This window comes from Alternaria rosae (assembly GCF_020736505.1).
Source record: "Alternaria rosae strain MPI-PUGE-AT-0040 chromosome Unknown BKA58scaffold_2, whole genome shotgun sequence".
Classification (NCBI taxonomy): domain Eukaryota; kingdom Fungi; phylum Ascomycota; class Dothideomycetes; order Pleosporales; family Pleosporaceae; genus Alternaria; species Alternaria rosae.
Genome location: NW_025763571.1, coordinates 157,062 through 182,807, shown reverse-complemented (window position 1 = coordinate 182,807; position 25,746 = coordinate 157,062). Strand labels below are relative to the sequence as shown.

General features: G+C 51.3%; 13 protein-coding genes across 13 annotated transcripts; 5 read left to right on the top strand and 8 right to left on the bottom strand.

Moving 5' to 3' along the window:
- The first annotated feature begins 54 nt into the window (after positions 1–54).
- On the top strand, positions 55–1,343 carry BKA58DRAFT_76423 (indole-diterpene biosynthesis protein-like protein PaxU). Its single transcript, XM_046175874.1, has one exon. It carries the CDS (start codon positions 306–308, stop codon positions 1,176–1,178), a length of 873 nt encoding a protein of 290 aa, XP_046028355.1. The 5' UTR covers positions 55–305; the 3' UTR covers positions 1,179–1,343.
- On the bottom strand, positions 1,166–2,269 carry BKA58DRAFT_375337 (uncharacterized protein). The gene is made up of 3 exons (XM_046169408.1): positions 1,624–2,269; positions 1,469–1,570; positions 1,166–1,414 (listed from the first exon to the last, which is right to left on the bottom strand). Exons 1-3 carry the CDS (start codon positions 1,981–1,983, stop codon positions 1,259–1,261), a joined length of 618 nt encoding a protein of 205 aa, XP_046028354.1. The 5' UTR covers positions 1,984–2,269; the 3' UTR covers positions 1,166–1,258.
- Positions 2,270–3,713: 1,444 nt separating this feature from the next.
- Positions 3,714–4,902, top strand: BKA58DRAFT_435264 (chaperonin 10-like protein; the record flags this gene model as incomplete). Its single annotated transcript, XM_046173323.1, has 4 exons — positions 3,714–3,843; positions 3,893–4,019; positions 4,085–4,738; positions 4,800–4,902. 4 exons carry the CDS (start codon positions 3,714–3,716, stop codon positions 4,900–4,902), a joined length of 1,014 nt encoding a protein of 337 aa, XP_046028353.1.
- Positions 4,903–5,736: 834 nt separating this feature from the next.
- BKA58DRAFT_397681 (Cupredoxin) lies at positions 5,737–6,449 on the bottom strand (the record flags this gene model as incomplete). The annotated part of the gene is made up of 3 exons (XM_046171441.1): positions 5,737–5,962; positions 6,014–6,180; positions 6,246–6,449. The coding sequence occupies 3 exons, from the start codon at positions 6,447–6,449 to the stop codon at positions 5,737–5,739; spliced, it is 597 nt and encodes a 198-aa protein (XP_046028352.1).
- Positions 6,450–8,284: 1,835 nt separating this feature from the next.
- On the top strand, positions 8,285–8,760 carry BKA58DRAFT_397680 (Asp f 13-like protein; the record flags this gene model as incomplete). Its single annotated transcript, XM_046171440.1, has 2 exons — positions 8,285–8,521; positions 8,575–8,760. The coding sequence occupies 2 exons, from the start codon at positions 8,285–8,287 to the stop codon at positions 8,758–8,760; spliced, it is 423 nt and encodes a 140-aa protein (XP_046028351.1).
- A 799-nt stretch (positions 8,761–9,559) lies between these two features.
- Positions 9,560–11,036, bottom strand: BKA58DRAFT_75788 (life-span regulatory factor-domain-containing protein). Its single transcript, XM_046175871.1, has 4 exons — positions 11,011–11,036; positions 10,515–10,885; positions 10,402–10,461; positions 9,560–10,345 (listed from the first exon to the last, which is right to left on the bottom strand). The coding sequence occupies exons 2-4, from the start codon at positions 10,706–10,708 to the stop codon at positions 9,706–9,708; spliced, it is 894 nt and encodes a 297-aa protein (XP_046028350.1). The 5' UTR covers positions 10,709–10,885; positions 11,011–11,036; the 3' UTR covers positions 9,560–9,705.
- A 1,166-nt stretch (positions 11,037–12,202) lies between these two features.
- Positions 12,203–13,541, bottom strand: BKA58DRAFT_408391 (putative methyltransferase-domain-containing protein; the record flags this gene model as incomplete). The annotated part of the gene is made up of 4 exons (XM_046172082.1): positions 12,203–12,348; positions 12,424–12,559; positions 12,613–13,158; positions 13,293–13,541. 4 exons carry the CDS (start codon positions 13,539–13,541, stop codon positions 12,203–12,205), a joined length of 1,077 nt encoding a protein of 358 aa, XP_046028349.1.
- Positions 13,542–13,898: 357 nt separating this feature from the next.
- Positions 13,899–14,453, top strand: BKA58DRAFT_308168 (ribosomal protein L23/L15e core domain-containing protein; the record flags this gene model as incomplete). Its single annotated transcript, XM_046167191.1, has 3 exons — positions 13,899–13,975; positions 14,038–14,285; positions 14,374–14,453. The coding sequence occupies 3 exons, from the start codon at positions 13,899–13,901 to the stop codon at positions 14,451–14,453; spliced, it is 405 nt and encodes a 134-aa protein (XP_046028348.1).
- A 797-nt stretch (positions 14,454–15,250) lies between these two features.
- Positions 15,251–17,722, bottom strand: BKA58DRAFT_76221 (uncharacterized protein). The gene is made up of 6 exons (XM_046175873.1): positions 17,500–17,722; positions 17,181–17,440; positions 16,865–17,131; positions 15,755–16,810; positions 15,587–15,700; positions 15,251–15,533 (listed from the first exon to the last, which is right to left on the bottom strand). The coding sequence occupies exons 1-6, from the start codon at positions 17,591–17,593 to the stop codon at positions 15,387–15,389; spliced, it is 1,938 nt and encodes a 645-aa protein (XP_046028347.1). The 5' UTR covers positions 17,594–17,722; the 3' UTR covers positions 15,251–15,386.
- A 212-nt stretch (positions 17,723–17,934) lies between these two features.
- BKA58DRAFT_451115 (permease for cytosine/purines, uracil, thiamine, allantoin-domain-containing protein) lies at positions 17,935–19,976 on the bottom strand (the record flags this gene model as incomplete). The annotated part of the gene is made up of 3 exons (XM_046174375.1): positions 19,636–19,976; positions 19,148–19,584; positions 17,935–19,083 (listed from the first exon to the last, which is right to left on the bottom strand). Exons 1-3 carry the CDS (start codon positions 19,760–19,762, stop codon positions 17,935–17,937), a joined length of 1,713 nt encoding a protein of 570 aa, XP_046028346.1. The 5' UTR covers positions 19,763–19,976.
- A 204-nt stretch (positions 19,977–20,180) lies between these two features.
- Positions 20,181–21,598, bottom strand: BKA58DRAFT_375323 (chitin deacetylase 1). The gene is made up of 4 exons (XM_046169407.1): positions 21,439–21,598; positions 20,951–21,388; positions 20,690–20,899; positions 20,181–20,633 (listed from the first exon to the last, which is right to left on the bottom strand). Exons 1-4 carry the CDS (start codon positions 21,482–21,484, stop codon positions 20,341–20,343), a joined length of 987 nt encoding a protein of 328 aa, XP_046028345.1. The 5' UTR covers positions 21,485–21,598; the 3' UTR covers positions 20,181–20,340.
- Positions 21,599–21,634: 36 nt separating this feature from the next.
- Positions 21,635–23,792, top strand: BKA58DRAFT_75738 (amidase signature domain-containing protein). Its single transcript, XM_046175870.1, has 2 exons — positions 21,635–22,262; positions 22,319–23,792. Exons 1-2 carry the CDS (start codon positions 22,094–22,096, stop codon positions 23,752–23,754), a joined length of 1,605 nt encoding a protein of 534 aa, XP_046028344.1. The 5' UTR covers positions 21,635–22,093; the 3' UTR covers positions 23,755–23,792.
- A 37-nt stretch (positions 23,793–23,829) lies between these two features.
- Positions 23,830–25,610, bottom strand: BKA58DRAFT_309974 (major facilitator superfamily domain-containing protein; the record flags this gene model as incomplete). Its single annotated transcript, XM_046167271.1, has 3 exons — positions 23,830–24,656; positions 24,720–25,291; positions 25,345–25,610. The coding sequence occupies 3 exons, from the start codon at positions 25,608–25,610 to the stop codon at positions 23,830–23,832; spliced, it is 1,665 nt and encodes a 554-aa protein (XP_046028343.1).
- Between the last annotated feature and the right edge of the window lie 136 nt (positions 25,611–25,746).

The following is a 25,746-nucleotide window of genomic DNA, read 5'->3' as shown; positions in this document are numbered from 1 at the left end:
TGAATTCAACTCGTGCTATTAAACGTGCGTTTCTAAGAAGGAGTTTTATATCATTACCGATTGATGTCTCTGTGTTCTCTAGCTCAGCAGATATAGCAACCCGCTCGCTCTACGGCCGCATCATTACTAGTAAATCGTACGTGAACTACGAAGAAGCTTGTTCATTGGAAGCTGTGTTTCGAAGACCTGCTCTAGAGAAGGTCGTCGCGTCGTTGACAATTAGCTGATGAAACGCAATATAGTATACATCTCTGCTTAGGTGTCTATATACCTCATCATACCAGCTTCCTTGTTCACACACAGCAATGGAGCCATCAACCTCTCCACCCGTTGCCGACATAGTAACACCGCTATCCGATTTTCAAAAGATAGGTCACAACACATATCTCTGGACATCATCATCATACCTATCCCAACTCGCAGAGCAAACTCCGCTCATCCTACTCTTCGCCTGGAACGCTGCGGCCGCAAAGCACATCGCCAAATACACACTTACCTACCAGAAGCTTTTCCCAACATCCCGCATCCTGCTGGTACGATGTTTCACCCCAGACATGTTCCGCCGTACCTCGTCCTACGCCACTTTGTTCCAGCCAATAACAGATCTCGTAGCCGAACATACCGCTTCAGGAGGACGCATCCTTGTCCATAGTTTCTCAAACGGCGGTGGGAATCAAGTCAATGAATTTGCGAAAGCATGGAAAAAGAAGTATGGTACAGTGCTACCCATGCAAGCACAGATTCTCGATTCCAGTCCAACCAAAGGGCCGTGGATGCAGAGCCATGCAGCCATTTCCGCGTCCCTTCCCAGAAACTTGTTTTGGGTTTGGTTTGGTGGGGCGCTGGTTCATCTTCTTCTTGTCCTTACATTCATTGCAGACAAGACTCTGGGGAGGGAGAATATGATGGTAGTTCTCTGCCGGGAACTGAACGATGAATCGGTGTTTGATACCAATGTACCGCGTCTGTATTTGTATAGTCGTTCGGATACGATGGTTCGGTTTGAGGAGGCGGATGAGCATGCTGATATTGCCAAGGCGAAGGGGTGGGATGTGACAAAGGTGCAGTTTGAGAAGAGTCCGCACTGTGGTCATATCAGGGAGGACGAGAACAAGTATTGGGCAGCAGTCATGGAAGCTTGGAAGAAGGGGTCGAGGAGAGGTAACATGTCTACTTGATCTAGATACCAGCGTAATGCAGTCCTCATCTTCGACGTGTTTATTCTAAGCGGAACGTGATATGTTGCGTCTTGGTACGTCTACAATCGAGCTGCCACCAGACTCAGATATATGTTCCACAATAAACCGCAGAAGCTGAGGAACACAATGCGACGCTCAACAGGGATGAAGGTGGTGCTGAAGAAATTGGCAATCGGCCAGACCTTGTACGAGTCGAAGATGAGACCGAATAGCTCCTGTTTAAGTATCAGCACTGCACACAGCAACCCTTCGGCAGAGGGCCTACTTACGTTTCTGAAGTCCTGCCCAATCATCGCCACCGTCTTTCCCTTCATGAGACCAATCAGAATCAGAAACATTGACTGGTTCAGTAGCGCGCCCATGGTTATGCACTGTATTTTGTAAGTCTTAATCCGTCACCACAATTGGAGCAGAGGCCACTCACGTCCGTAAACCACTTCTTGAAAATATTCCACCAGTTCCTCACTCTAACCTCTTCTTCCACAATGCCCTTTCCTTCTCCATCACCTCTCAGCATTATGCCCTTCTCCTCTTCACCTTCCCCTACAGCCCTTGTTTGCTTGACAGTCTTCCAGCCCGGAAACGCGCGCTCGAGCCAATTCTGCCAGTGATAGTTGATGGGCGCGGTGAGTACGACCATGATGGCGAACTGGGTGAAGAGGACGCGGTCGAAGACGAAGGGCTTGGATTCGTTCCATGCTTTGAGGCGTTGCGCGATGACGTTGCTGCATGAGTCTATGGCGAGAGCGGAAAGACAGGCTACCGCGATGGGAGGTAGCTTCATCGTTGCGAAGAAGGTATCTTGGAACGCGAGGAGAGCCGGCGGAGAGTCGCTGTCTAGGTAGTTGATGAGGATGGTGGGGATGAGGTCGCAGGACCGATTGCCAGATGCAGATCAGCGAGGCCAAGTAAGCATCGCAGTACGCGGGCGTTTCGGCGAGGCGCTCAGGAACGGTTTCGTAGTAGGTAGGTAGGTTGTAGTGATGGAAAACCAACAAAAGTCAATCGGAATGCGGCATGGCCATCCGCTTCGGCTGCGCCGTTGCAATGCCACTCCACATTGGTTGGTGTTGCTACTGCGCTTCTCGGGACATTGGTGCTTGAATCAGACCGTGGCTTGATGCGCGTCGCAAATGACTCGGCCGCACGCTTATCTCTCTCTTAGCATTTACGAGGCCTTTGCCGCGGTTTCGTCACTTACTGAACATCTCGATTCCCTGGTAGGAGAAGACCTGGAGCTTTGTACCTCCCAACATTAAGCCGCGCACGAGTGACCGAGTTGTGGCTGCAGCCCATTGAGCCATGGACAGGCTGCTTCTTGAGAAACTTTCGTGGCGTACACGCTGCACACCTATGACAACGCTCGGCCGATCAGGAGGAACATGTAATCTACAGAGATCATAAATAAGGCAGGACAACATAGGCCAACAGTTTTCATATAAGAAGCCGAGATGAACTGGAATACCTATCACATCTCGCCTCTTACGCTTGATAGGCCAAGCAAATACCAGACATTAAGGAGTTCACGATCGCATCCAGAGCAGTCTCATGCAGTCCCTAATTCTATTGCAATCTCTGAAGGAACGGGGCATCATTGATGACAGGCTGTGATAGACAATGTTGTGTATGGTGTGACAACAAGCTGTTGATTTATAATTGAGTCTGTGTCTACACACGCCCGCATGCCCCGCAAAAAGATCGCAATGTGAGAGAATACAATCCAGGCTAAAAGCTTGTCTTATCCGATGAGACTCAAAAGAAGAATTAACAGATAGAGCTAACTATGCAGAGAGCTACTTGCAAGCACATCCTGTTGCATGTACCTTCTTGACTCGAATCTTGGCATGGGTAGCCAGGTTCTAACATTGGTTCGTATATAGATCGCAGGGTGAAGACCTAAGACGTAGGAATGAAGTAGAAGACATCGAGTCTATTCGAGGACCCAAGTCACATGCAATTTGGGCTTCCTAGCAGTACCTAGGTAGCCACGTGTCAGAGCAGGAACGCGATTGCCTAGAATCCAAATAGCACTCCGAAACCGAAGCTCTTTTCAACCCGTGACCTAATCTCATACTACCATACTGTTTCCCCTTCTTCTCGTTTCTGTTGGCGTTCACTCATGTTACTCCCCGGCTCGAACCGTGCGCATGGAGCAAGCCCGCCAAACTCCGTCTAACTCCACCAACGATGACATAGCGTTATATATCATCATTGCTCAGATAACGTCATCGTACAACCAGCTCACCAGTTAACATGCCAAATAGATCTGTAGTTACGTTCGGAAAAAGCATAATGTGGGGTTCGATCTGTGTGCATGAACTGGAGATCTACCGAGGCTCAGTAATCGAAGGTGGATAGACAGCATCGGCGAGCGTGTTGCGCCGTCGTACACCGCCGTACAAGAATGGTGCTGTCTCTTCTTTCGTCAATTAGTTACAAATCATCGTTTTTGCCTCACGTCTGTGTCTATACTCTGCTCCCAAGAAACGATATCCTTCAATAATTGCCACCATCATGTCAAACCAAGCAGCATGGATCCCAGAAGCAAAGGGCCAGCTCCAGGTCAAGGAAGCTCCCATGCCAAAGGCAGGCAAGGGCGAGGTTGTTATTAAGAATCACGCCGTTGCTGTTAACCCCGTAGATTGTGAGTATCTGTACTTTCGTAGTCGGAATGAGTGTGCTAATTAGAGCAGGGAAAATCCAGGACTATGGCATCTTCCTGCAAAAGTATCCCAACATCTGTGGTACTGACGTCGCTGGTGAGGTGCACGAAGTTGGCGAGGGCGTTACACATGTTAACAAGGGCGACCGGGTGCTAGGGTTCGTCTTCCGCCTTCCGCCTTGAGAGCTCTTCAGCGAGGCCGTGAACTAACAGCATAGTACAGACACGCGTTCTCACTCGTGACTAATGACCCCGCGCACGGTGGATTTCAGCTCTACACTGCCTGCAACGCGCTCGTCGTATCGAAGATTCCATCGAATATGACGTTCGCCTCAGCCTCAGTGCTGCCTCTTGCGATCTCTACTGCAGCCGCATGCCTCTTCAAGAAGGAGACCCTCGCGCTACCCTTGCCATCCTCCAACCCCTCTTCTACGGGCAAATCAGTGTTGGTATGGGGCGGCTCGAGCAGCGTTGGTGCGACTGCAATTCAGCTAGCCGCGGGTGCTGGTGTAAAGGTCGTCAGCGTAGCGAGCAAGCACAACCTGGAGAAGCTCAAAGGCTTGGGCGCAACAGCAGCCTTTGACTACAAGGACCCCAAGGTCGCCCACGACATCATCGCCGCTCTCGAAGGCACAGAATTCGCGGGCGTGTGTGACGCCATTGGTACACCGGATGCTGCAGCTGCCTGGACACCAGTATATGAGAAGCTTGGTGGACGTTATGGCTCTGTGCTGCCTGATGCGGAGGGTCTTCCAAAGGGTATCGAGGGCACAAGTGTCTTCGGTCCAAGTGTAGCGCTGGCGGACAAGTACGTTGGTGACGTTGTCTGGGCTCGGTGGGTGCCAGAGGCGCTGGAAAGAGGTACACTAAAAGCTGTGTAAGTATCTATGTACCAAGTGCGTGTGAAACATACACTGACTTCGTACACGTATCTTTAGCCCAGAACCACTGGTAGTTGGAAAGGGACTCGACGCTGTGGCGGAGGGCTACAAGAAGCAGAAGGAGGGTGTCAGCTTTCGCAAGGTTGTGATTGAGTTGTGAGCCCTATCGGAACACTAGCCCACATAGCGAACATGTGACAACAACATGTCGAAACTGACGCGGGGCGTAGTTCTGAGTGATTGTGTCCAGGCAGTTCCTCTAGAAGCCACGTCCAGCATTACAAGCACATGCATACGCTGAACATTCCCAAGTTTCCGCGGCCCCGGCGGAACATACCCCCGGTCGGGTCCACTTAAAAGTTTTTAGCTTCCTGCACTCTGCTTCAGTTCACATGCTTCTTCTTCTTCTTCTTCTTCTTCTTCTTCTTCTGCAGCTGCGAACGTATTCAGCGCTCGCTCTTGTGTCGCATACTCATTAACATCAGCTCCTCTGCTTTCAACGCTTGCTCTTGTAAGTACTACTGCTCTCCCATCTTCCCGTCCCTGCACCATGATGAAAAGCATTCCACATTCGCAGTTTCCACGCTAGCCATCAATCGAACCTACTTTAGATGGTCAATGAGCGCGAATACCTTCCTTGGATGTCTGATATGCCTTTCAACCTCACATTACAGTTCTGCTTGTTTTCGACAGCTTTTGCTGACTCTTCACAGGCCACCTAGACTCCGCCATCGTTTAGTAGTCATGCTGCTATGAACAAAGTGTATGCAGCTCTGTACGATGCCCAATCGGCAGTGCTCACTATACAATCGCACGTAGTTGGAGTTTTGACTAATTCATTCAATACTCATATACAATTAACACCAAGAATACCTCTACTTTGCCACTTTCTCTTGATGGTGTTCCACCATACTATTGCACATTGTCTTCCTCCAGACCTTCGTTCTATCTTTGCTAGGGTATAACAGTTGCTTCGCACTACAACCTCGATCGCTTAGAGCATGAAGAAGGTGAACAGACCCGTCATACCCGCGAACATAGCGCTGCCAGCGAGATGGGACGCAGCACCTGTTGCTGAAGAGGGTGAAGGTGACTCGGATGTTGAAGTACCGTTTTCGTTGAGCTTACCACCAGTGCCGGCGGTTGATGTAGGCGATACGTTTTCGGTGGCCTTCTCAGAAGCGTTCTTGAATGCATCAAGAGTGTTGGGACCAGATGCCCTAGACAATGTCAGTGAAAGCAAGCGGCTAGAAGACAAGTGGAAAACTTACGGGGGGTTGATGACACCGACCATGCCACCCTGGCAGTGCATGCCCTGAGAGCAGTAAAACCAGACGGGAGCTGAAGCATTCTTGACCTCATAGGTGAAGGTTGTGCTGGCGACGCTCTCCATATCAGATGTCGGAACAAAACCGGAGAAGAAGCCACCGTCCATAGGCTTTAAATTTCGACGTACGAAGTCAGTGTATGTCTCACACGCAGTTCGTACATGGAGAATCTTACCTGGCAAGGCTTGGCGAAGGTAGCCTGAGCGACGGAGTGGTTCTTGGGCCAGAACGAGAAGGTGACAGTGTCGCCCTCAGCGGCCTTGAGGCTGTCTGGCTTGAAGACAAGATCGCCAGCCTTGTTGCCGACAATGACCTTGTGATCCATTGCGAAGGTAGCGCTGGCCATGGCCGAAGCAGCGAAGATGGTTGAGAAATGCATTATGGTTGGTTTGTTGGTAAAGAGACTAGCTCGTTTGGTGATTATGAAAATGCGGGTAGAAACGAAGGTTGTCTTGGTGTGTAATTGGTAGTGAGAAGAGAAGAACGTGGACCTGCCTGCCGAGCCAAGTGAGCACATTTGCGTCCATTATATAGTATATAGAGAAACAGTTGCCGCCTGTTGAGCGGATCAGTCGGTATACGCATGCCATGCCATAACACCTTCGAGACTTCAGGCGTCGCGAAGGCACGCTTTCTTGACGCCTGAACGCTTGAAGCGAGATCTGGGGAAACAGGGCGGTCAGCGTGTCACAATGCAGAGCTCTGCTACTGGCTATGTTTGCCATGGGCGCCTGTATTGAGCCACTTGCCGCTCGGGTATGGCTGTTTCGAGCCTGAGGCCGATCCTGTGGCTGTCCAGGAGCCAAGACCAGACCCTTATTTCCATGGCAAATGCGTTTCTGGCCAAGGGATGAAACTCGCTGTTGGTCGTTGATGGAACGCGAGATGTTTTGGAGAGCGTGCACGGAAGTCGGGCGCTATCTCCGCCCTGTCATCTCACCCGTGACATCCGCGGACCCATAGCTACTGCCGTGACAGTGGACGCCTAACATCGCGATATCTGGAGCGTGTATAGCTAACGAGCCGTTGGATCCGCCTTGAGAGATTCTCCGTCACCCGAAAGCCTAGCGCAACAAGCAACAGCGTCAACAGCTTCTGGTGCTGCACTCGGCGCTGCCACACATTTTCCGAACGACCAGATCTCATGACATACCACCGAGTTTCTTCGGCACCTTCCTCCGTTGCGCAAAGCGTGGCGACTGTTCCATCTGACCCTGGTTGCTTCGTGCCTTCGGAAGATGTCAAAGCGTCCACGAGCCCGGTATACCGAACGATCTGACGCTTTGTTCCGTGGCTGTGTTAAGTCTCCGCTCTCACGAGATCGCAGCTCCCGGGTAAAACATTCTGGTCGAACTTTAGTAGGAAAATGCTACGGTTGTATCTCGTGTCGTGAAGCCTGGGATGGGAGTCTGCATGGCTGCATGGGCGGTGAACCGACGCTTCCAAGGTTCATCATCTGCTGATCAAGGTAATCGTTGCTGGTATGAGCGCTACCCTAACGGCCAGCTAACTCGACGACGTCCTTCCCTGAGCAACAGCTATAATTGCACCGTGTGTGATGTTGTGACGGTAATAGTCAGATTCCATGTTCGTCGACGTGGCTTTGGCTACCGCCACTTCCGAGACTATACGTGCGTCGCCTCCAGACCTCCTTCCGGTCACGACACCATGCCTAAATCTCGTGAGATGTATTTGTCGTGCACGCGTGCCGGTGGGGGTGCAGTATCGTTTTATTGATCGCTGTCCATGGCTACTTATTATGGCACATTGAATGCAACCATCCGTATCTCCGGGCCTTTTCCTCGTCTACTGGACCCTTTATAGCTAGTGAAAGCCTCTCCCGCTGCTAGCGTGCCAAAAATATCGCAACTCTCCGCATCAATTCTCGTGTCTTTTGGCGCTATGAGCTCATCTGTGCTAACCTACTCTAAATGCCGCTATTTCATGGTCATCTGCTTTGACCGCTGAAGCTAGTGCTGTCGAAATGGTAAGTCATTCCGGGATGTCGCTCGCATTCGCGCTTGGTTACCCTGTAAAGATTGCCATTGTGACGAAAGACAAGGTGGAAGCCTCGGATTGTAGAGTGGAGGCTTCGTGATGGCGGATGGTATAAATGGCAATGTACTCGCAACTGCAAGACACGCATCATCAGTATCCAGCCTTCCGACTTCTAAACCTTCATCCTCCAAGCTTCTACCCATCTACCAACAAATCATGCAGTTCTCCAGTGCCATCTCAGCGGCAATCCTTGGTTTTGCCAGTCTTGCTTCGGCCATCACTGTCAGCTACGATACTGGCTATGATGACGGCAGCCGCGCCTTGACCTCGCTCGCCTGCTCGGACGGCTCCAACGGTCTCATCACAAAGTACAACTGGCAAACTCAAGCCAACGTTGCCGGTTTCCCCAAAATCGGTGGATATATGGGTGTTGCTGGATGGAACAGCCCACAGGTACGTACACTTACTACATTTCCTCATCTTCATCGCCTAACAATACATACTAGTGTGGAACATGCTACGGCGTTACCTACAACGGAAAGACCATCTACGTTCTCGCCGTCGACCATGCTGCTCAAGGCTTCAACCTCGCCAAGGCAGCCATGGACGAGCTTACAAACGGCCAGGCTGCGGCTCTGGGACGTATCGACGCCCAGTACGCTCAGGTCGCGACCAGTAACTGCGGATTATAAGCACCGCGCTCTATTACAAACGATGATAATTGGAGAGGGTGGATCACGAGAAAACATACGATAATGTGTATTTACAGGATTCAGGGTTAGATATTGCATAGCATAGCGTTCCTTCTCTGCATGCGGTGGCGTTTGTACATACATTCCTTGATTAATTCATAGTTCATATTGGAGGCAGGTCTGCTTACTATAAAGAGAGATGCTATTTATCTGTTGATGTAAATGTCTACCTTTGCGAGTCTTAATGACACTGGAGGCCACGAAGTACACACACTCTTTATGATCTTCTTGATAATCCCCACTCCTCACTTTACGAGTCGCAGCCATGCAGCTGCGCGGTAAGATGAGCCCCAATCTACTCTTTTCAGCATAGCTCTTGTAAATAGTAAGTGCTCAGGAAATTTTACACCTCCTTCGCTGATGACCAACCTTTCTATACGCTCTCCTCTTCTATGCTGCATGTATACCTAGTTGTGATTAACAAGTTACAAGACCGTCGCCTGTATAGAAAGTATAAGATGACGAGGAGATTGCACGAGTGTGAAGAGTTCGGATAAGGAGATGCAACAAATGTTTGAGGTTGTTGAGAAGACTATGAAAGGCTGCAGTAATGGTGGAGGACAATGCTAACCTACATCGCGCAGATGGTTGCATGGTTTGAGCGTGCGTGACATTGGCATTGTCATTTATTCATTGTGTCTATCTACTGACGTTCATCCTCAGTTCTCCATGAGATCTAAAGGCTTGTTGGTATATCGCTATTCGCAAAGGAGGGCCATCTACGCGATGACCAAAGGACTTTTGTTGTGGAAACGGAATGTACGTGTCCCAAGAGTATCGAGGCTACGCCCGCATAGCCATGCGCTCGTGGCCTGCTATTAAATAGGATGTGTTAAAAAACCCGAGGGGCGATTTGTGATCAAGCGTCCTCGAGACAGCACTTGTTTAACGAGGTGTTGAAGCAAGTAATCGACCAAGACTGCCGCTAGCGAATGATGGCTCAGGAACTGGTGACTTGGCGTAGAAAATTTCGCCTTCAACTGTACTAGGAGACGTCCTTGATATGGAAGCCGCCGATTTGTGCGAATAGGACTTTGGACTCGATGGAGCCGTCACTGGGGTAACGAGGTCAATCGATTTGGCTCCGTAAGACCCACTATGCGACGGCTTGGTCCTGGGTGGAAGAGGTCGCGTAGTGGCGGGCGTGTATGGCAGCGAGTAGCTCACTGACGAGGCTGGGGTATGTGACAGCGAGGGGGCGGCGCTAAAGCTGATTTGTGAAGTAGAGTTACGGCTGTAGCGCGGTCGAACGGTATCGGGGAAGTAGGCAGGTGATTGGAATTTGCGGAGATATTTTGATGCCTCCGAGTCGAAACGCTGACACCGGTCGACGCTGTTATCGTCTGACGAGATGTCGGAGAAGGCACATGACGAGCGTTTTGACTCAGGCTGAGTGGGGGAGCGCTGAGGTACAATGTCGCGAAAGGCAAAATCGTCGAATGTGAAGTTGGCAAATGGAGTAGTTGGCGGTGAGTAATGATCGTATGAATAGGTAAGGCTCTTCTCGGTGTCCTTCTTCTTGCAGCTACGTGTGCATGTCAGTGGGTGGCCTGTGCGTGATAGAGTGGGTGTGGGCCATACCTTTCCGAGCAATAGAGCACAGAGTTACTGGGAACAATAATTTGCTTCTCGCAGACGGTGCTGCAACACAAGATTAGTGCGCAGTCGAGAGGACTCTGATGACGACAACATACCAGTAGTTCAAAAAACTCACGGCCATTGAGTCCTCGTCTTCGTCGGATGCAGTCTCTTTGTAATGAACGACTTTGGAAGCGGCTTTGCTTCCGTGGGACTGGGTCCGCTTTGACAGAGGCCTAGAGGGCCGTGCGTGCGCTGGCTGCGACTTTTTGGATTGATGAGACGGGTGACGAACGTGATGTGTGGCCATGATGGATGTGGAAGAACTTTAAAAGCCTCACTGTGATAATCGCGCACGGTGCACGATGTCGTTACAGGGCTGGAAGTAGGGCAGCAAAGAAGCGGTGACACAGGCCGCCGAGTACCAGCTGCTGATATGACGGAAGGTTCGTGCGTGGCTTTGTTTAGGATCCTTATCGCTTGGGTTCTGCGCCAACGTTTTAGCCAGGAACACGATAGTGGGTGTCTAGATCGTGACGATGTACAAGAATGGGCCTTGATCGATCGACGAGGTTCAGAGGCAACATCAAGAAGCCAGGGGAATGAGCTTACATCAACAGACACGGGACGTGCGACGTCGGAAGGAGGGACAGAGTGCAGTATAGTTCCGGGAACGATGCGCGGGTTGGGCTGGGTTGGGGTGTGCGGCGATAAGCAGCAGTTCGTGAGAGACAGCAAAGCCGAGTATTTCCACGAGGCAGGCGGCTTTCAGCGGCAGGATAACAAGCAATGTATCGGAGATCGATAAGAAGACGAGCGAGGGACTGCGGTCAATAAGTAATTACAAGACCGGCGCCTGCGAATACCTGAGGGCAGTTCTAGAACACGGTTGACGACGACGGCCTAAATATGCGGTCGGGATATGGTTGCGCGTGTGGGGATGATTCGTGACAGCCATCACGATAGAGCCATTGAGATCATCTAGCACGCCATAACGGCACCCGCTGCCCGCTGACTCCTCACTACCAACCCCCACTCGCATCCACCACGGTGCCTTGCTACAAATTAATCTTTGCCGGTGCAGCCACAGCGGGGAAGCCTGGCGAGAGTGCATCCCTTGGCCGTTGCAGCGTTGTGCATGGAAACGTCGCAGGCGTCGCGTTGCAGCGAATTGCGGGCCGAGCATGCACACGGGAATACCACCAAGGTCCACGTTCTTGTGCAACTCGGTGCGACTCGCAGCGGGCACCATAATTACACACCACTGCCCACTCGGGTGCGTATCGCTGACGCGACACCGTCACGCCTGCTCTGTGTTGCGAGCTCTCTCAACACAATGAAGCCATATTGCGTATGTATCACAGCCTTCCGTTCGGTAATCGGGCGCGGCTCCTCTCTCGCGATCGACTCACCACTCTCTAGTCGGGCTTTGAACAGCTTTTTCGCAAGTTCATCGATCTCACCAGTCGGCTTGCGAGCCGCTATACATAGAGTGTGTTCCTTGTCGATAAATCGCATCTTTGAAGCACTCCGGTTGAGCGACTTTTGACTGTGCATAAGTAGATGCGGGTCCATTGTCTACTCGCGTAACTCTATCCTAGCGGCCGCGCAACAAAAGAGCCAACCGGGTCTTCAGAAGGGCCTTCACCGTCTCGAAGATTGTGAATCACCAGAAAATCTCTTAGGCCTGAAAATACACACGTTTCTTTATGCTGCAATCCACGACCATCAGCGTGTATGTACCCGCAGTAGAACTTTAGCCTTCATATGTCGGTCAAGAGTTTTCTCTCTCAACACCTTGGTCTCAAACAGAAAATGGGTCGTCCATGTATCGCCCTCTAGTGACACGCCACAGTTGGATCGGGGTCGAAGTTGGATAAAACGGCCCTTTCTGTTGATGTTCAGGCACCGGTGGGCAATCAACCTGCTCGAATCTGAAACGGTTCCGCCCTACCCCACAAAAGTTAGCAACAACTCGCCCGATGTCGTAACATGGCCAGGAAAACAAGACGCGGAGAGACCCACTACACGCGTTCAGGAAGGTCTCGAACGTTTGTTCGTTGCGAATCGTCGCAGATATCAAAGCTTCGAGCGCTGGGTTCAGGTCGAAGAATTCTCCCAGGGTCGAGACCAATCGCGGAATGACGGACTTGTCGTATGTCTGCGACGTTGTCAGATCCACGTCTTCACGAGGCTGCAATGACGATGGCTTACCACGTCTGCTCCCACTACAACATCTGGTACGCTCATGCCATAGTCTTCGGAAAAAGCCGCTGCGTCAATGGGATGGCCCCACCTCAGCGCGGCTGTCCGCACTTGAATCCGGGACGTGTCATCGACATCAAGTCCATTGAGAAAAAGATTTGTTTTGATGGCATCCACAACAGCCTCGTCGCCATCTGTAGCAACCACGCCGGCCGCCCCCAAGTGCTTCGCGCAAAGAATGGACAGCATGCCAGTTCCTGCGCCAAGTTCAAATACTCTCTTCCCGGATACAAACGGTCGGCCAGCCTCGGACGCGAGATGCGACCCGAGTAGCAACGCGGCTTCCCAAGTTCTGAGACCAGTCGTCCCGGACGAGGAGATGACGGATCGCGCTTCAAGTAGCGTTACCGTACGTTCGTGCGTTACGCTATCATCGAGTAAATGATCGGGGTAAGAGTACGTCACGAATGCTTTTTGCTGAGCTGCGTCGGCTTCGGAGGGCAGATCAGCAACAAGCAGAATAGTCATCGCTTCCATAATGTCATCTGAGATTTCCTATAGAAGAAACGAAGACAAAGGTCAGCAAGTGCTGCAAGGAATCTTTGCCATTGAAGGATGATTATTATGACTTGATATATGGCTGGGCTACAGCAAAGGTAAAGCCATGGCGAGGAGATAGGAGACCATACATCCTCCTCCGGGTCAGTGATCGACCTCTCGAGTTTTGCGACAAGTTGTTTGAGAATCCTCAACCGATAGCGGCCCGGGGGTAGTGATGTGATATTCGCCGCATCGAATAGGTTGTGGAAGAGCCACGCCTGTACGTTTGGCGCTTTTAGTATCGCATCATCTGGCCATCTCAATTGGTGTGGTTCGACCAGCTGGAAATACTGGCGTTGCAAGATGCGTAGCTGCGATAGATTGGATGGAGCGTCCATGGAGGCGACAACGATTTCGTTCGACACGTAAGCTCGAAAATTCCCAATGTGTCTCAGCCTCCCTGGTCGAGCAGCTTGGTTGTATATTCGGATTTTAACGAGGGGGAAGAACATCCAAGCACGCATCTGCTTACGTAACTTTGCAGCGGGGCGCCTTGGCAGACTAAGCGAGGCGCACTGCCGACCGCCGACACGACACAGCAAATTCGACATCTCTATCTTGCCGCCAGCTAACCACAGGTAATCGACAACAGCAAGATCGATCTCTGTCCAGTACGTCCATTGCAGACCCAAGCCCGTTCTTTTGCACTTGTGACTCACGTCTAATCGTCGCGTTGCAGGTCGAATCTTCCCAACATGGCCGACTCTCAAGTTACTCTGCGCACGCGCAAGTTCATCCGCAACCCCCTCCTTGGACGTCGTCAGATGGTCGTGTAAGTGCAGGAACCGCCGAGCACACAGTTGCGGAGGATTGAGTCTGACGGGAATACTACAGCGATGTCCTTCACCCCAACCGCGCAAACGTTTCCAAGGACGAACTCCGTGGCAAGCTCGGTGAGCTGTACAAGGCCAAGAAGGACGATGTCTCCGTATTCGGTTTCAAGACACACTTTGGTGGCGGCAAGAGCACCGGTTTCGCTCTTATCTACGACAGCGCCGAGGCCATGAAGAAGTTCGAGCCCCGCTACAGGCTAGTACGCTACGGCATGGCCACCAAGGTCGAGAAGGCCAGCAGGCAGCAGCGTACGTCTTCCCTGCGTCTATACATAGTGCCGCAATTATGGCGATGGATATGCATGTCGGTACATGACACATACTGACTGGACAACAGGCAAGCAGCGCAAGAACAGGATGAAGGAGTTCCGGGGCACAGCCAAGTCCAAGGGCGGTGCGAAGAAGGACAAGAAATAAGCGGGTGCACACTGATGATGACTACGAAGGTCATGGCTGGAGTCGAGTGGCGGTTTCTCTACAACTACTGGTTCGCCTGGTTCTTCCTCACGGTGGATACGGAGTTGCTTCTGCGGGCATCGGCATGTATATCTACGAGCGCCTGTAAAACTCTTGCGGATGGGAACGACAAGACGGATGGCGTTTGAGATAAATTGTCTGCTAACCATCAATGCATATCATGGACTTTACGATCCCCCAACTATTTTGCCACTCACCCGATTTCCACATGCTTTACCCCGGCCACCGCCCATATCATGTGTACCACGAACGGATACAGATGACCTCCTTTAGACTTTCGAACCCGTGTCATGGCCTGCGGGCATGAGGAGATGACGTTACTCTATTTCCTGCACAGTCACTAGCCACCAGTCAGACCCTCGTCCTCGCTGCATGCGCATCACCCATTCTGTTTGATCCAATCCTTGCAGACCAACCATTTTTATCCCTGGCCTTCCTCCACCCCTTATCCGTAATGCCTTCTTACTCATGATCGCTGTCGTGTTTTCTTTCAAGTCCTCATCCCTGTCCTTTGCCAAACCCTCAAATCTATGAGCAGCATACTATCCAACATCCGAAGCGACCTGTGTCCCTGAATCTCGTTGCCGAGTTCGCAATTGTTGAAGGCGTGTAGAAGAGGAAGAAGGCGTGGTTGGGGGATCCGTGGACAGATAATGTTTTGGCAATGTAAGGCAGTAATAGAACATATTGAAGACTATGAAGCAGAAGGGAACGAGGAGACTGACGATCGGTCGTTGTAGTTCTGAGTAGTGCATGGTGAAGCGAACGACTGTCGTTATACTTTGAATTACTACTCGCCATATTCAATACAGGTGCGCAATCGCTCAAAGGATGCATCTCCAGGTGTACACAAACAGACCATGGCACGCGCCATCACTGCTCTCGGGCTTCAAAGTCCTCAGATCTCCTGGGGTATTCTTCTGAGGGTTGTGGCGCAATGTTCTCAACTTCGGCCTTAGCTTCTTCCCAGGCCGCCTTGTTTCGTTTCGCCCAATCGATATGACATTGAGCGAACTCCATCTGCAGTTGTTCTTAGTGGTAATCACGAGCACTAGGTAAAGACCAAGACATACCATGTAACGGCGTAAATCGTCCTCCTTTTCGCTCTGGAATCGTCGCAGGTCCTTCATCACACCCGCACTTGCGTCTTTGGTATCTTTCTCGGCGACAGTCAGCGCTTGTTCGAGCTGCGTGTTGGTCAGCATCTCTAATTGTCTTGACACATAGCATATCAAGCCTACCTGTACCATACTATCCCGTGTCTTGCCAATCTGATCTCTTCGTGTCTTCTCAGGATCTACGTCTGCCATACCCCTGAAAGCATGTGTAATGGACCCAAACAGCTTGTTGGTGACGAAATTCCCACTTGCAGTCTTCTTGTGCGGGCTACTAGGCGGTGATTGATTATCAGGTGCGCCTTGTGCGCTGGATGGTGTGTCGCCGTGTGTGGGTGGGAAGTCGGAGTCAATCGATGCCCTATCCTCGTCCGATCTACGCTGTTGCTCCGCCTCACCGCTGCTTCGGTGTGAGCTGTTGGATGCAGCGCGACTTCGGGCAGGTTGATGGCCCACGCCGCTCAGATGTTGTTCTAATCGTTTCGATTCTGCTTCACTGCGTTCGAGGGATTCGAGTAGATTGCGCTTCTTCTCAAGTTCGTCCTTTGTCATGTCCTCCTGTATCCGCTTGAGCACTCGATATCTCAGGGTAGAACGTACGATGCCGGCAAATTGCGCGCTCTCACGCATAGGCTCCGAGAAGCCTGCGCTGAGAGACGAAGAGAGTTCGGTCGTCGCAATGTACGTAGAGTCGACAGCTTGTCCCGTCTTTTCAATGGCTGCAGCGAGGGACTGCGTCTGTTCAGATAGCGAAAAGGCATTGAATCGAGCGCCCAGATCTGCCATGTCCTCTCCCCAATTGCCTAGGTGCATGAGCAGTCGTCTGTTGACTTTCTCCATTGGTCCTTGCAGCAGGTGCTCTAGGTCTTTAGATGAGTTCTCGAAGCTAACAAAGTATGGGTCCAACTCCTCTTCCGACATGTTGCGCGTCTCAGGAGGGAAACGACCGAAAATGGCAGGACCCGGTGTCGTATGCGCGGCTGCTGAAGGTAGGGCTGCATTGTTGGCTGGTGAGACAGGAGTACCCGAGCTGGATATGGTACCGCCCGACTTCAATTTTGCGGAAGACGAGGGGACTGGAAGGTAGCTGTGGGCTTGGGAAGGGTTCGCGGGATCGAGCGGAGGCGCTTTGAGGATCTGTTTGGGGACATTGGAAACAGGCGGGCTGTTGAGTACGTCTGCCTACAGGAGCAAGTCAGTTGAAGGGTTTGGTATCTGCAAGAGCAACAAGCCTACCCAACTTGTGTAGGGATCGAGAAATCGCCAGAAGACGCCATCTTGTAGTATATCCTGCATCTTCCTGCACCTATTAAGGAAGACAGCCAGCATGCGCTTCCGCAGCTCTATTATGCCAGCATCCTCCTTCGCCTTTGTCGGCTTGGCGGCGTAGTCGGCCATGGTATGCTTCTCGGGGATCGGAGGTACGATGAGCGTGGGGTGAAGTCTGACCAATTCGGCGCGCAGTGATGCGAATTCAGAGTATCTGCGCTTTACTTCGAGGCCCTATCCATGTGTCAGTTGCGCGGCTCCCCCAGCAGCCTATCTAACATACACCGCAGTTGATGGTGTACTGGATGTAGTTCACACCGTCCTTGCCCGCGCTCGTGATCAAAACGAGTTGCTCGGGGTGCTCGTACAGCCATTGTTCCACGCGCGCATCGTACCCGCCCTTCTTAGACGCTTTTGGGTCTGCGTGGTCTTGGTCCTGCTCGTTGTAGTCGACGTCGCTCATGTCCCGCTGAGAGACATACTCGGGCGATTCTTGTGCGGGCGACGAAGCCTCCGAGGGCGGCGTCGCGGGGCGGTACGGCACTTGGTCATGTCAGCTAACGATGCTGGCGATTGCTTCAGACAGTAGGTAGAAGCCTTACGGGCAGCAGGCGACGCTAGCCCAGGAATATCAGACGTGTTGGAGTCATGGCGGGCAAAGGATCCATACGGATTGTTGTCCTCGTCGTCCCACATGTCGGTGGTGGTGTAGTCGTCGCGCTCACTGGGGGGAACAATGGCAGCGCCTGTAGTACAACGAGCAGAGTCAGGCAGCACCAAGCGTGGATGTGGAGATGTTTGCCTTGGACATAGTGAAGCTCCCACGCTCTCCCGGCAGCGGCAGTGACGTTGCGCATGGTCCAAGCTTGTCGGCCAGCCACACCTGCATGCACGCAGTTGCAGGCCCCGCAACGTCACGTTACACTTGGCTAACACCCTTACTCACAGCTATGTCATGGAATCAACAGACAACAGGCGCATATCTGTTATGCTTCGGCGATTGACAATCAATGCAGCGTTCCGGGAAGCTCTTGGTTTCACACCTTGCTCTCTTTGCTATCCGCAGCGCCGTGCTGCGTCCCATGCACTTCTTCACCTTCCAGTACGCCCGTGATAGTTCCTATATTCTCGTCGTCGAAGAAACCCTCATTCGCTGCCAACGCTTCGACTTCGAACCCCAGCTCCCTCCCTGCGCCTCTCGGCACCATTTTCACCGGCCAGATGAGGCACAAGCTGTAATAAACCAAGCCGCCCATGAACAGAGATAGTAGAAAGCCAAGCTTGTACATATTCTTGCTAGCCTCGGCGACAGAATCAGCATCCAAAGACCCCGCGACGCCATGGACCGTGAACGCAACCCCAGCTGTCCAGGCAGCCAGCATGCGCATATTCCAGCCTTTGTAGTACGAGTACGGGCTTTCGGATGCAGCCGTGTACAACGAGGGAACATGCAAATTACCCTTTCGAACGAGCCAGTAGTCGACAATCATGCACGCGCAGATCGGCATCAGAAACACAGTGTAACTTCCGAGGAACGTCAAGAACGCAGTCGCCGAGGCGATAATCTTCCATGGGACAAGTAAGGGTGCCAGGATCGCGCAGAGTACCTGGCCTCGCACAATGGTCAACCATCGAGGGAAGATTCCTGTAAGATCGGCACCAACGGGAAGCGAGTTGCTTCCTGCATTGGTGACAAGTACAGCAAGCATCATACCGAAAGACGCGAACACTATTCCTGCTCTAGCTCCAGCAGTCCAATATTGATCCAAGATGGCGTCGTAGAGATCCCATACGTTCCAGTAGCTTTTGCCGAGGACTTGTGTAGCGGCTGCAGTCGTTGCGGTACTCAGGAACATGACCAGTACTTTACTGGTAAGAATACCAAAGCCCTGGCTCCATGTCACATCGCCGTAGGAATGTCCGTATCGCGCTATATCAGGCTGATTGATAAGCACCGGCGCAAGAGCGCCCATAACGGAATTGATGGCTTGTATCATGGGCCAGATCAGAGCTGAGCCCGAGAGCTGAGTCTGCTTGGTCGTGTACGTGAAACTTCCAATTTTGCCCCCATTGGCACTGATTACCCAAGCGAGCACACCGAAGAGTGCAATCGTTGTATAGACAGCTTTAATAACAAAGAGGTGTCGAAGTACCGTGGGATGAATGAACATGACTGGTAGTTGCGCCTGTCAACTTTAGCATATTTAGTCGGACTTGGACTTGAATGAGAGCAAAATGGATATTACCTACCATCCAAAACAAGAAGAAGCTCAGCAGATCTCTACTCGTGATCCCCGCACTCTCTGGGAGGCGGTTTGGAATATCATTGTAACCATTTCCAAATATACCCCGCATGAACACCGACGTGATACGGCCTCCATAGTACGTCTGCGTCGCAAAGTAGATGATCGCAACCACAGCTCGTACGAGGATATACAAACTCGCCCCCCTGACGCCAGCAGCTGCGCGGACATATACAGGGAAGCCAAGAAAGTACTTGATAGCGCCGCGACTATTGAGCACAACCAGAACGGTGAGAATGGCAGAGCCGATAATAGCAGCGATCATGCCGTGCCACCATAGTAGGCCGATTGAGACTAGAGATGCGCCGAGGTTGTACGAGGATGGACTGAATGTCATGGTCAGATAGTATGCGAAGTAATGTTGCCAGCGCCATCTCCGATCCTCTGCATCGTGTTAGCTCTTGGAGATACCGAGAGATGCATTTCAAGGCTTACCAGGCGGACTGGGAAGGAGGTCTTTGTTATAACGTACTTCGCCCTGATCGCTGGTAGTTTGCGCTATCTCTTTGAGAGTTTTTGGAGACCTCAAAACATCTTTGCCTTGCTGCAAAAGGCGAGACATGACCGCGCAGGAGTACTCACGCTTGGGCAAACACCAATTCGAGCCTCGGTTGGTTGGCGGGAGGTGATTGCCAGGCTATAAACATCTTGATCGCCACTACACATTGCACATCTCGTCATTGCGGTAGACAAATCTTCCTATCAGTCAGCCATCTATCTATGCAAGGTTTCGCAATGCTGGGAAAACGGCAGATTTTCGATGATAAGACGATAACGCGTCGGGATGAAAGAAGCCGACGGACAAAAGATCAAGAATGAGGCTAGTGCGTTGACCTGTCCAAAAAGGTGATAGTGTACCTGGGTAATCCACGACTCCACGGGTTTTCACAGGCACGGGCATGTCCAGCGAATGCGACAGGTCCTCTGGATCTGGCACTTCAATTACAGCAACTGCGCGTGTCCTTTAAGACCATGCGGCGTCCCCACGACTAACTTGCCAGGTTGCCCAGGTGGCATGTGTAGTAAGAAATCGGCGCACCCAAATGCATGACCCGGGTACGTTTGGAGTGCCATTACGTCTTCTAGCCCATGATTCGCGTGGCCAAATTATCGTTTCGATCTAGATTCATACGAAGAGATCTATAAACCACCAGTCTTCGACCCGGACTTGTAAGGAAAAGTCTCGCGATAGTGTTTCGCAATATCCCTACGTGTCGCAACCCACACATGTTCCTTCTGTGAGATATACTTCATGAAGTTTCTTAGACTCTCCGACCTTCCTGGCTTGCCAGCTATTCGAGAATGCAAAGGGATGGTCATCATCTTACCGCCTTCTCTGTATAAGCAGTCAAACGTATCCTTGAGATACTGTTCGTACACTGCCCCTGCTGAGCTTACGAAACCAGGAAGCATGTGGAACTTTCCGTCATTGCCTAAATCATGTTACTGGATCAAATCGGCCATGTTTTCATGTAGAGGTGCGGCTTACAATCGTAGTTGTACGGCATCATCAGCAGGCCCTCTTTCTCCGATTCAGGCAGTTGCTTCTCCCAGGGAAGATCGATCCAATATGGCGAGTCTTCGTTATAGACTTCCGATGTGTAGAGCATTTTGTGACCCATCTCTTTCCACATGATTGGGAGCAGGCTGGCTGTATTTGGCGTGCCTCTGCCAAAGTATGCTCCTACCGGAAATTCGCCTGTATGCGCGTCAGTATTGTATAAGATGTTTGACATCGGAAGGGGTGTACCAGTTGCCGCCTCCAAGGCTTTACATGTCTTCTTGATATACGCCTTATCATCTTCGAGTGAATAGTCCCATATGTCAAGCCATCTATACCCATGAGCCCCAATTTCATGGCCGTCTCTTACGCAAGCTTTTGCAAACGTAGGATTTCTCTCCATGGCCACTGCAATGGCCCAAAGGGTCATGTTCCAGCCGAACTCCTTCATGAGGCGTAGTATCCGCCAAGCGCCGCACCGGCTACCATATTCGTAGTCTTGCTCACCGTTCAGATGGCGCTGTTCCCTGCCACCGCCCGAAGGGCCTTTCTCCCACAGGTAGGGTTCGCTAATGCCATCGCCATCCATGGGGTTTCTCTCGCCGCCTTCCTCATAGTTAAGTACAAAGGAAACTGCTATACGGGCGCCGTTTGGCCATTGTGCGTCATGGCCACCTTCGCCGAAACCTATAATAGTGATCAGTATAAGTAGAACTGAAGATTGCGTGGTAGCACACCTTCAAAGTCTCTGGGGAGTTGAAGAGAATCTTCGACGTGAACCATGACAGACAGATGTTCGATATTACGGTCACGAACACAGTACAAGAGGGAAAGTAAACGTAGATTCAACGCATGCTACCTAGGTAGGATTTCAGAGCGGCGTCATTACATACAAGTTCTCAAGGTTATCTGCAATTGAGTCAGCTTGGAATGACCCAACAATCTTTTGTCCATACGTCAAGTCCATTCCTTTGCACCTGTCAATCTCTTATCAGTAGTTTCTCACCAATCACGATACAGGAAAGTTCTTAGGTACAAGACGCGTTGTTTGTTGTTTGCTGATCGGAAGTGACTCTCCCGACGATCGAATAAGCGTTCCGCCAGCCCCGCTTTACTGTTATCTTTCCTTCAAGGCTTCCACTACACAATCTTGCAAGCATTTAGACGGCTGAACATATCGGCAAGTACGCATCAGTGGCTGGTAGGCTATGGATGAACATTTGTCACAAGGTGTTAAAAGTCATGGCAGATGAACAAGTGCCGCTGTGGGTCTGCACCAGACCTGCCAGTATGAATAACCGAGTGCCCCCGGCAATTCAGTGTATGCCGAACATGTAGCATCGGCAACCGATCGCGATCTAATTACTTGAAAGCGTTGTGTCTTTACCAAAGATGTCGGTTTTCTCGCTAGATACCAGCCATGACAACCCTGTCACGACAGAAACTCTCGAGGCGCTATGCTCTCAGCTTGGGGTCAGCATCGATGAGAAAGAGAAACAGGACTATCGACGCTTACTTGCCGCATTTCACGATGCAAGTGAGCAACTAATGGCTATGGACGGTAGGACATAGTGGTTCACGTCGCGAGTTATGACGGAAGCTGACATTGATGCACAGACTATGTCCCCCTAGTCGATGAAGAACGCTTTGCCAGAGAAGACGTTCATTTCCCGCAAGCATCTGAGAACTCTCATGGTGCATGGGCGTGGAAGTGCAGAATCGTTGACAAGGAAGCTAAGAGCAACGGTAAACTTTACGGCAAAACATTCGCTTTGAAGGACAACATTGCTGTTAAGGGCGTACCGATGCTACTGGGTACGAACTTCGTCAAAGGCTATGTCCCGAATGTTGATGCAACTGTCACGACACGAATCCTAGCAGCTGGTGGTAAAATCCTCGGAAAAGCAGTCTGTGAAAACTTGTGCCATTCTGCAACAAGCCACTCTTCGAGTACTGGAGTGGTGGAAAACCCTCTCGCAAAAGGCTATAGCGCTGGCGGAAGCTCGAGCGGCTCGGCTGTTCTTGTGGCATTGGGCGAGGTCGATGGGGCAATTGGCGCAGATCAGGGTGGTAGTATCCGTGTGCCAGCCGCCAACTGTGGTATTGTTGGGCTAAAGCCTACCTTTGGCCTTGTGCCATATACCGGATGTGGGAGCAACGAGCCCACTAATGATCACATTGGTCCAATGACACTGACAGTATTGGAGAACGCTATACTTCTCGAAGCTATCGCCGGAACGGACAACATTGACGATCGTTCTTTCGCTGCACCTCACCCATCCAAGATACCTATCTACAGTTCCATCAGCAATACTCCGATGCACAGACCCTTGGAAGGCAAGAAATTCGCCATAATTACTGAGTCACTCTCTACACCAGCTCTTGATCCACGAGTGGTCCAAGTCTTTCGCACCGCAGTCACCAAGTACGAAGACCTTGGTGCCACAATCACCGAGATCTCGATACCACTGCACTCGAAAGGAGCAGCGATATGGAATGGCATATCGAAAATTGGTGGATTTCTCGGGAAAACCACAGGCTCGTTCGGGCGTCGCGGACACCAGATGCTCGAGCTGAACTCATTGCTGCATCCCATGGGCCAGAAAAACTGGAACGAAGCGTATGCATCTACGAAGAACATCTACCTTAACGGTCTGTACGCCACACAAAGGTTTCCCAATCTCCTCGCGAAAGCAACGAATCTATCAAGGCAGCTTCGTGATGCCTATGATGCGGCTCTGGAACAGTACGATATATTGCTGACACCTACACTACCGTATGTAGCAACGAGTCATGCGAGCCCTGATGCAACACCACTCGAACAGATTAGAAAGCAGATTGGCTTGACTTCAAATACGGCGCCGTTCAATCAGAGTGGGCATCCAGTGATGGCGATGCCTATTGGTATGTTGCCAGTCATGGAAGGCCCCGGAGTGGAAAAGGGAGTTGTTTTACCGGTGAGCATGCAAGTTATTGGAAAATGGTGGGACGAACTGAGTGTTTATGAAGCGGCGTTCGCGTGGGAGAGGGCAAACAGTTGGAGGAGTATGTGACGAACGAAGTTTTATGTAAGACCAGAACGTTGCTCGCGCTCGAATTTAACGTTGAAAGGTGTTCAAGGTAATATGTTACCGTGACAACACAATGACATCTTCATTCATCCTTTTCCCATGGTCTCTTCTGTCGCCGCTCACTTCAACCTCTCCACCTCCACCATCATGCCTCTCCTTTAATTGCACATCTTCTCCAACCTCATCTGGCCTCTGCAGACCTCTATCTTCAATGAAGAAGCACCCAAGTAAACATAGCCCCATGAACGGTACATTCATGATGAAGACCGTCCGACTCGCTGTTGCGTACGCCTGCAAAATCTGCAAAATCTGCCGTGGGTTCAGTGAGTTAAAGTCGGTTGTGTCGTATGAAGAGAGCGATAGTGATCGGAATTCTGCTGGCATTGCAGTATGCAAAGAGTTCTGCAGTGCAGCAGCGGATATTGCAAGACCCACAGCACCGCCGAGACTGCGAATGAAGTTGCGGTTCGAGATGACGACTGCACGCTGGGATTTGGTACAGTGGGCTTGTATTGCAACCAATGTGGGCTGAAAAACGGCACCAATCCCTAATCCTTGGACAGAAAGAATGACAACCATTGTCCAAATTGGCGTGGAGAGATTGAACATACATGTTAACCCTACGCTCAATGTCCAAAGGAAGAAGCCTAGCCAAATTACCTCGCCATAGCGTTCTCTACGGGAGATGTATTGACCGGATAGAATGGAAGAAGCCATCTGTGAGGCGGTCATAGGCAGCATTAGGGAGGCTGACATAAGAGGCGAGAGGAGGCGGGCGTTTTGGAAAAAGAGAGGTAGATAGTAGGTTTGCGAGTAGGCTACTACTCCGAAGAGAAAGTTTTGAAGAAGCATGATGGACACGGGGCCAGATCTGAAGAGGGATACTATTCGAATTAGAGGTGGTCCACGGTTGGAGTATGTTCGGTTGCAGGACAAGTAAAACTCACGTGGCATCATGGGCAGTATAGCGACGCTGTGCTCGATGTAGACAAAAGCTGCCATGCAGCATCCTCCAACGGCCAGCATGGAAACAACCATTGGAGATGCCCACGCAAAGTAATCACCGCCTCCCGCAATGGGAATCAGAAGCAGTATCAACCCTGCACTTCCGAAGAAAATGCCTCCATAGTCGATCCTTTTCAAGACCAGTTTCATATCCGCTCTCGGTTGATCCTTGGGTGTAGGCAGCACCAGAAGACACAACACCCCGCAAGCCGCTGAAACCGGGCTAACGAACCAGAAGAAGCCTCTCCAGGTACTCTGTTGCGCAAAAGCTGCCGCGATAAAAGGTCCAGTCATGTTGCCGAGTCCCACGCATGCGCCTATCAAACCTTGCCATTTCCCGCGTTCTTTCAAGGTCACAATATCGGAGACGATCATGGCTGAGAGGGAAGCTATACCGCCATTTGCCACACCCGATAGACCGCGGAAGACGTACAGCATCGTGGCATCGCGCGAGAGGCCACAGAGGAGGTCGGAGACGGTGAGAAGCGCGAGGGCGGACAGAAGAACGGATTTTCTACCTAGATTCATTATCAGTCATTTCCTGGTCGTTTACACAGGCTAGTGGACGTACCAAACAGGTCACTCATCCTCCCGTACAACACTTGGAAGATCGTATTCGCTATCAGCGCGCTTGTGCCAGCCCAACTGATCGTATCTTCTGCATTAAGATCACGTCCTATCGTGGGCAAGGCAACTCCGATACCAGTTTGGTCGACAAAACAGATAAAATGCGATATCGCAAGGGCTGAAAACACGACGAGCAGCTTCTTTCGCTGAAGTAAATTGGATTGATCAAAGACGGCCGCTTCAGCCGCATGTTGGCGAGCCTCCATGGTGTGGGAGTAAAGAGATCCGACGACGTTACCGGAGGAATGTGTTGACGCTGATTCTGTTGGAAGACCTTTCGTATTATCGTCGTGCTTCTCCGATGGAAAATTCGCAGGTTCCAGTCAGCACTGCCTTGATGAG

Coding starts and splice junctions, on each gene's coding strand:
- BKA58DRAFT_375323 (XM_046169407.1), bottom strand. CDS start 21,484: ATGGTTCACGTCGAAGATTCTCTTCAACTCCCCAGAGACTTTGAAG. Junction 20,900..20,950: donor AGCCTTGGAGGCGGCAACTG/GTACACCCCTTC, acceptor ACGCGCATACAG/GCGAATTTCCGGTAGGAGCA. Junction 20,634..20,689: donor GATGCCGTACAACTACGATT/GTAAGCCGCACC, acceptor AACATGATTTAG/GCAATGACGGAAAGTTCCAC.
- BKA58DRAFT_76221 (XM_046175873.1), bottom strand. CDS start 17,593: ATGTGGGACGACGAGGACAACAATCCGTATGGATCCTTTGCCCGCCAT. Junction 17,441..17,499: donor GCTAGCGTCGCCTGCTGCCC/GTAAGGCTTCTA, acceptor GACATGACCAAG/TGCCGTACCGCCCCGCGACG. Junction 15,701..15,754: donor CACGGGATAGTATGGTACAG/GTAGGCTTGATA, acceptor ACCAACACGCAG/CTCGAACAAGCGCTGACTGT.
- BKA58DRAFT_75738 (XM_046175870.1), top strand. CDS start 22,094: ATGTCGGTTTTCTCGCTAGATACCAGCCATGACAACCCTGTCACGACA. Junction 22,263..22,318: donor GCAACTAATGGCTATGGACG/GTAGGACATAGT, acceptor ATTGATGCACAG/ACTATGTCCCCCTAGTCGAT.
- BKA58DRAFT_76423 (XM_046175874.1), top strand. CDS start 306: ATGGAGCCATCAACCTCTCCACCCGTTGCCGACATAGTAACACCGCTA.
- BKA58DRAFT_75788 (XM_046175871.1), bottom strand. CDS start 10,708: ATGGCCACACATCACGTTCGTCACCCGTCTCATCAATCCAAAAAGTCG. Junction 10,462..10,514: donor GTGAGTTTTTTGAACTACTG/GTATGTTGTCGT, acceptor CTTGTGTTGCAG/CACCGTCTGCGAGAAGCAAA. Junction 10,346..10,401: donor GTGCTCTATTGCTCGGAAAG/GTATGGCCCACA, acceptor ATGCACACGTAG/CTGCAAGAAGAAGGACACCG.
- BKA58DRAFT_375337 (XM_046169408.1), bottom strand. CDS start 1,983: ATGAAGCTACCTCCCATCGCGGTAGCCTGTCTTTCCGCTCTCGCCATA. Junction 1,571..1,623: donor TCAAGAAGTGGTTTACGGAC/GTGAGTGGCCTC, acceptor TACAAAATACAG/TGCATAACCATGGGCGCGCT. Junction 1,415..1,468: donor TTGGGCAGGACTTCAGAAAC/GTAAGTAGGCCC, acceptor ATACTTAAACAG/GAGCTATTCGGTCTCATCTT.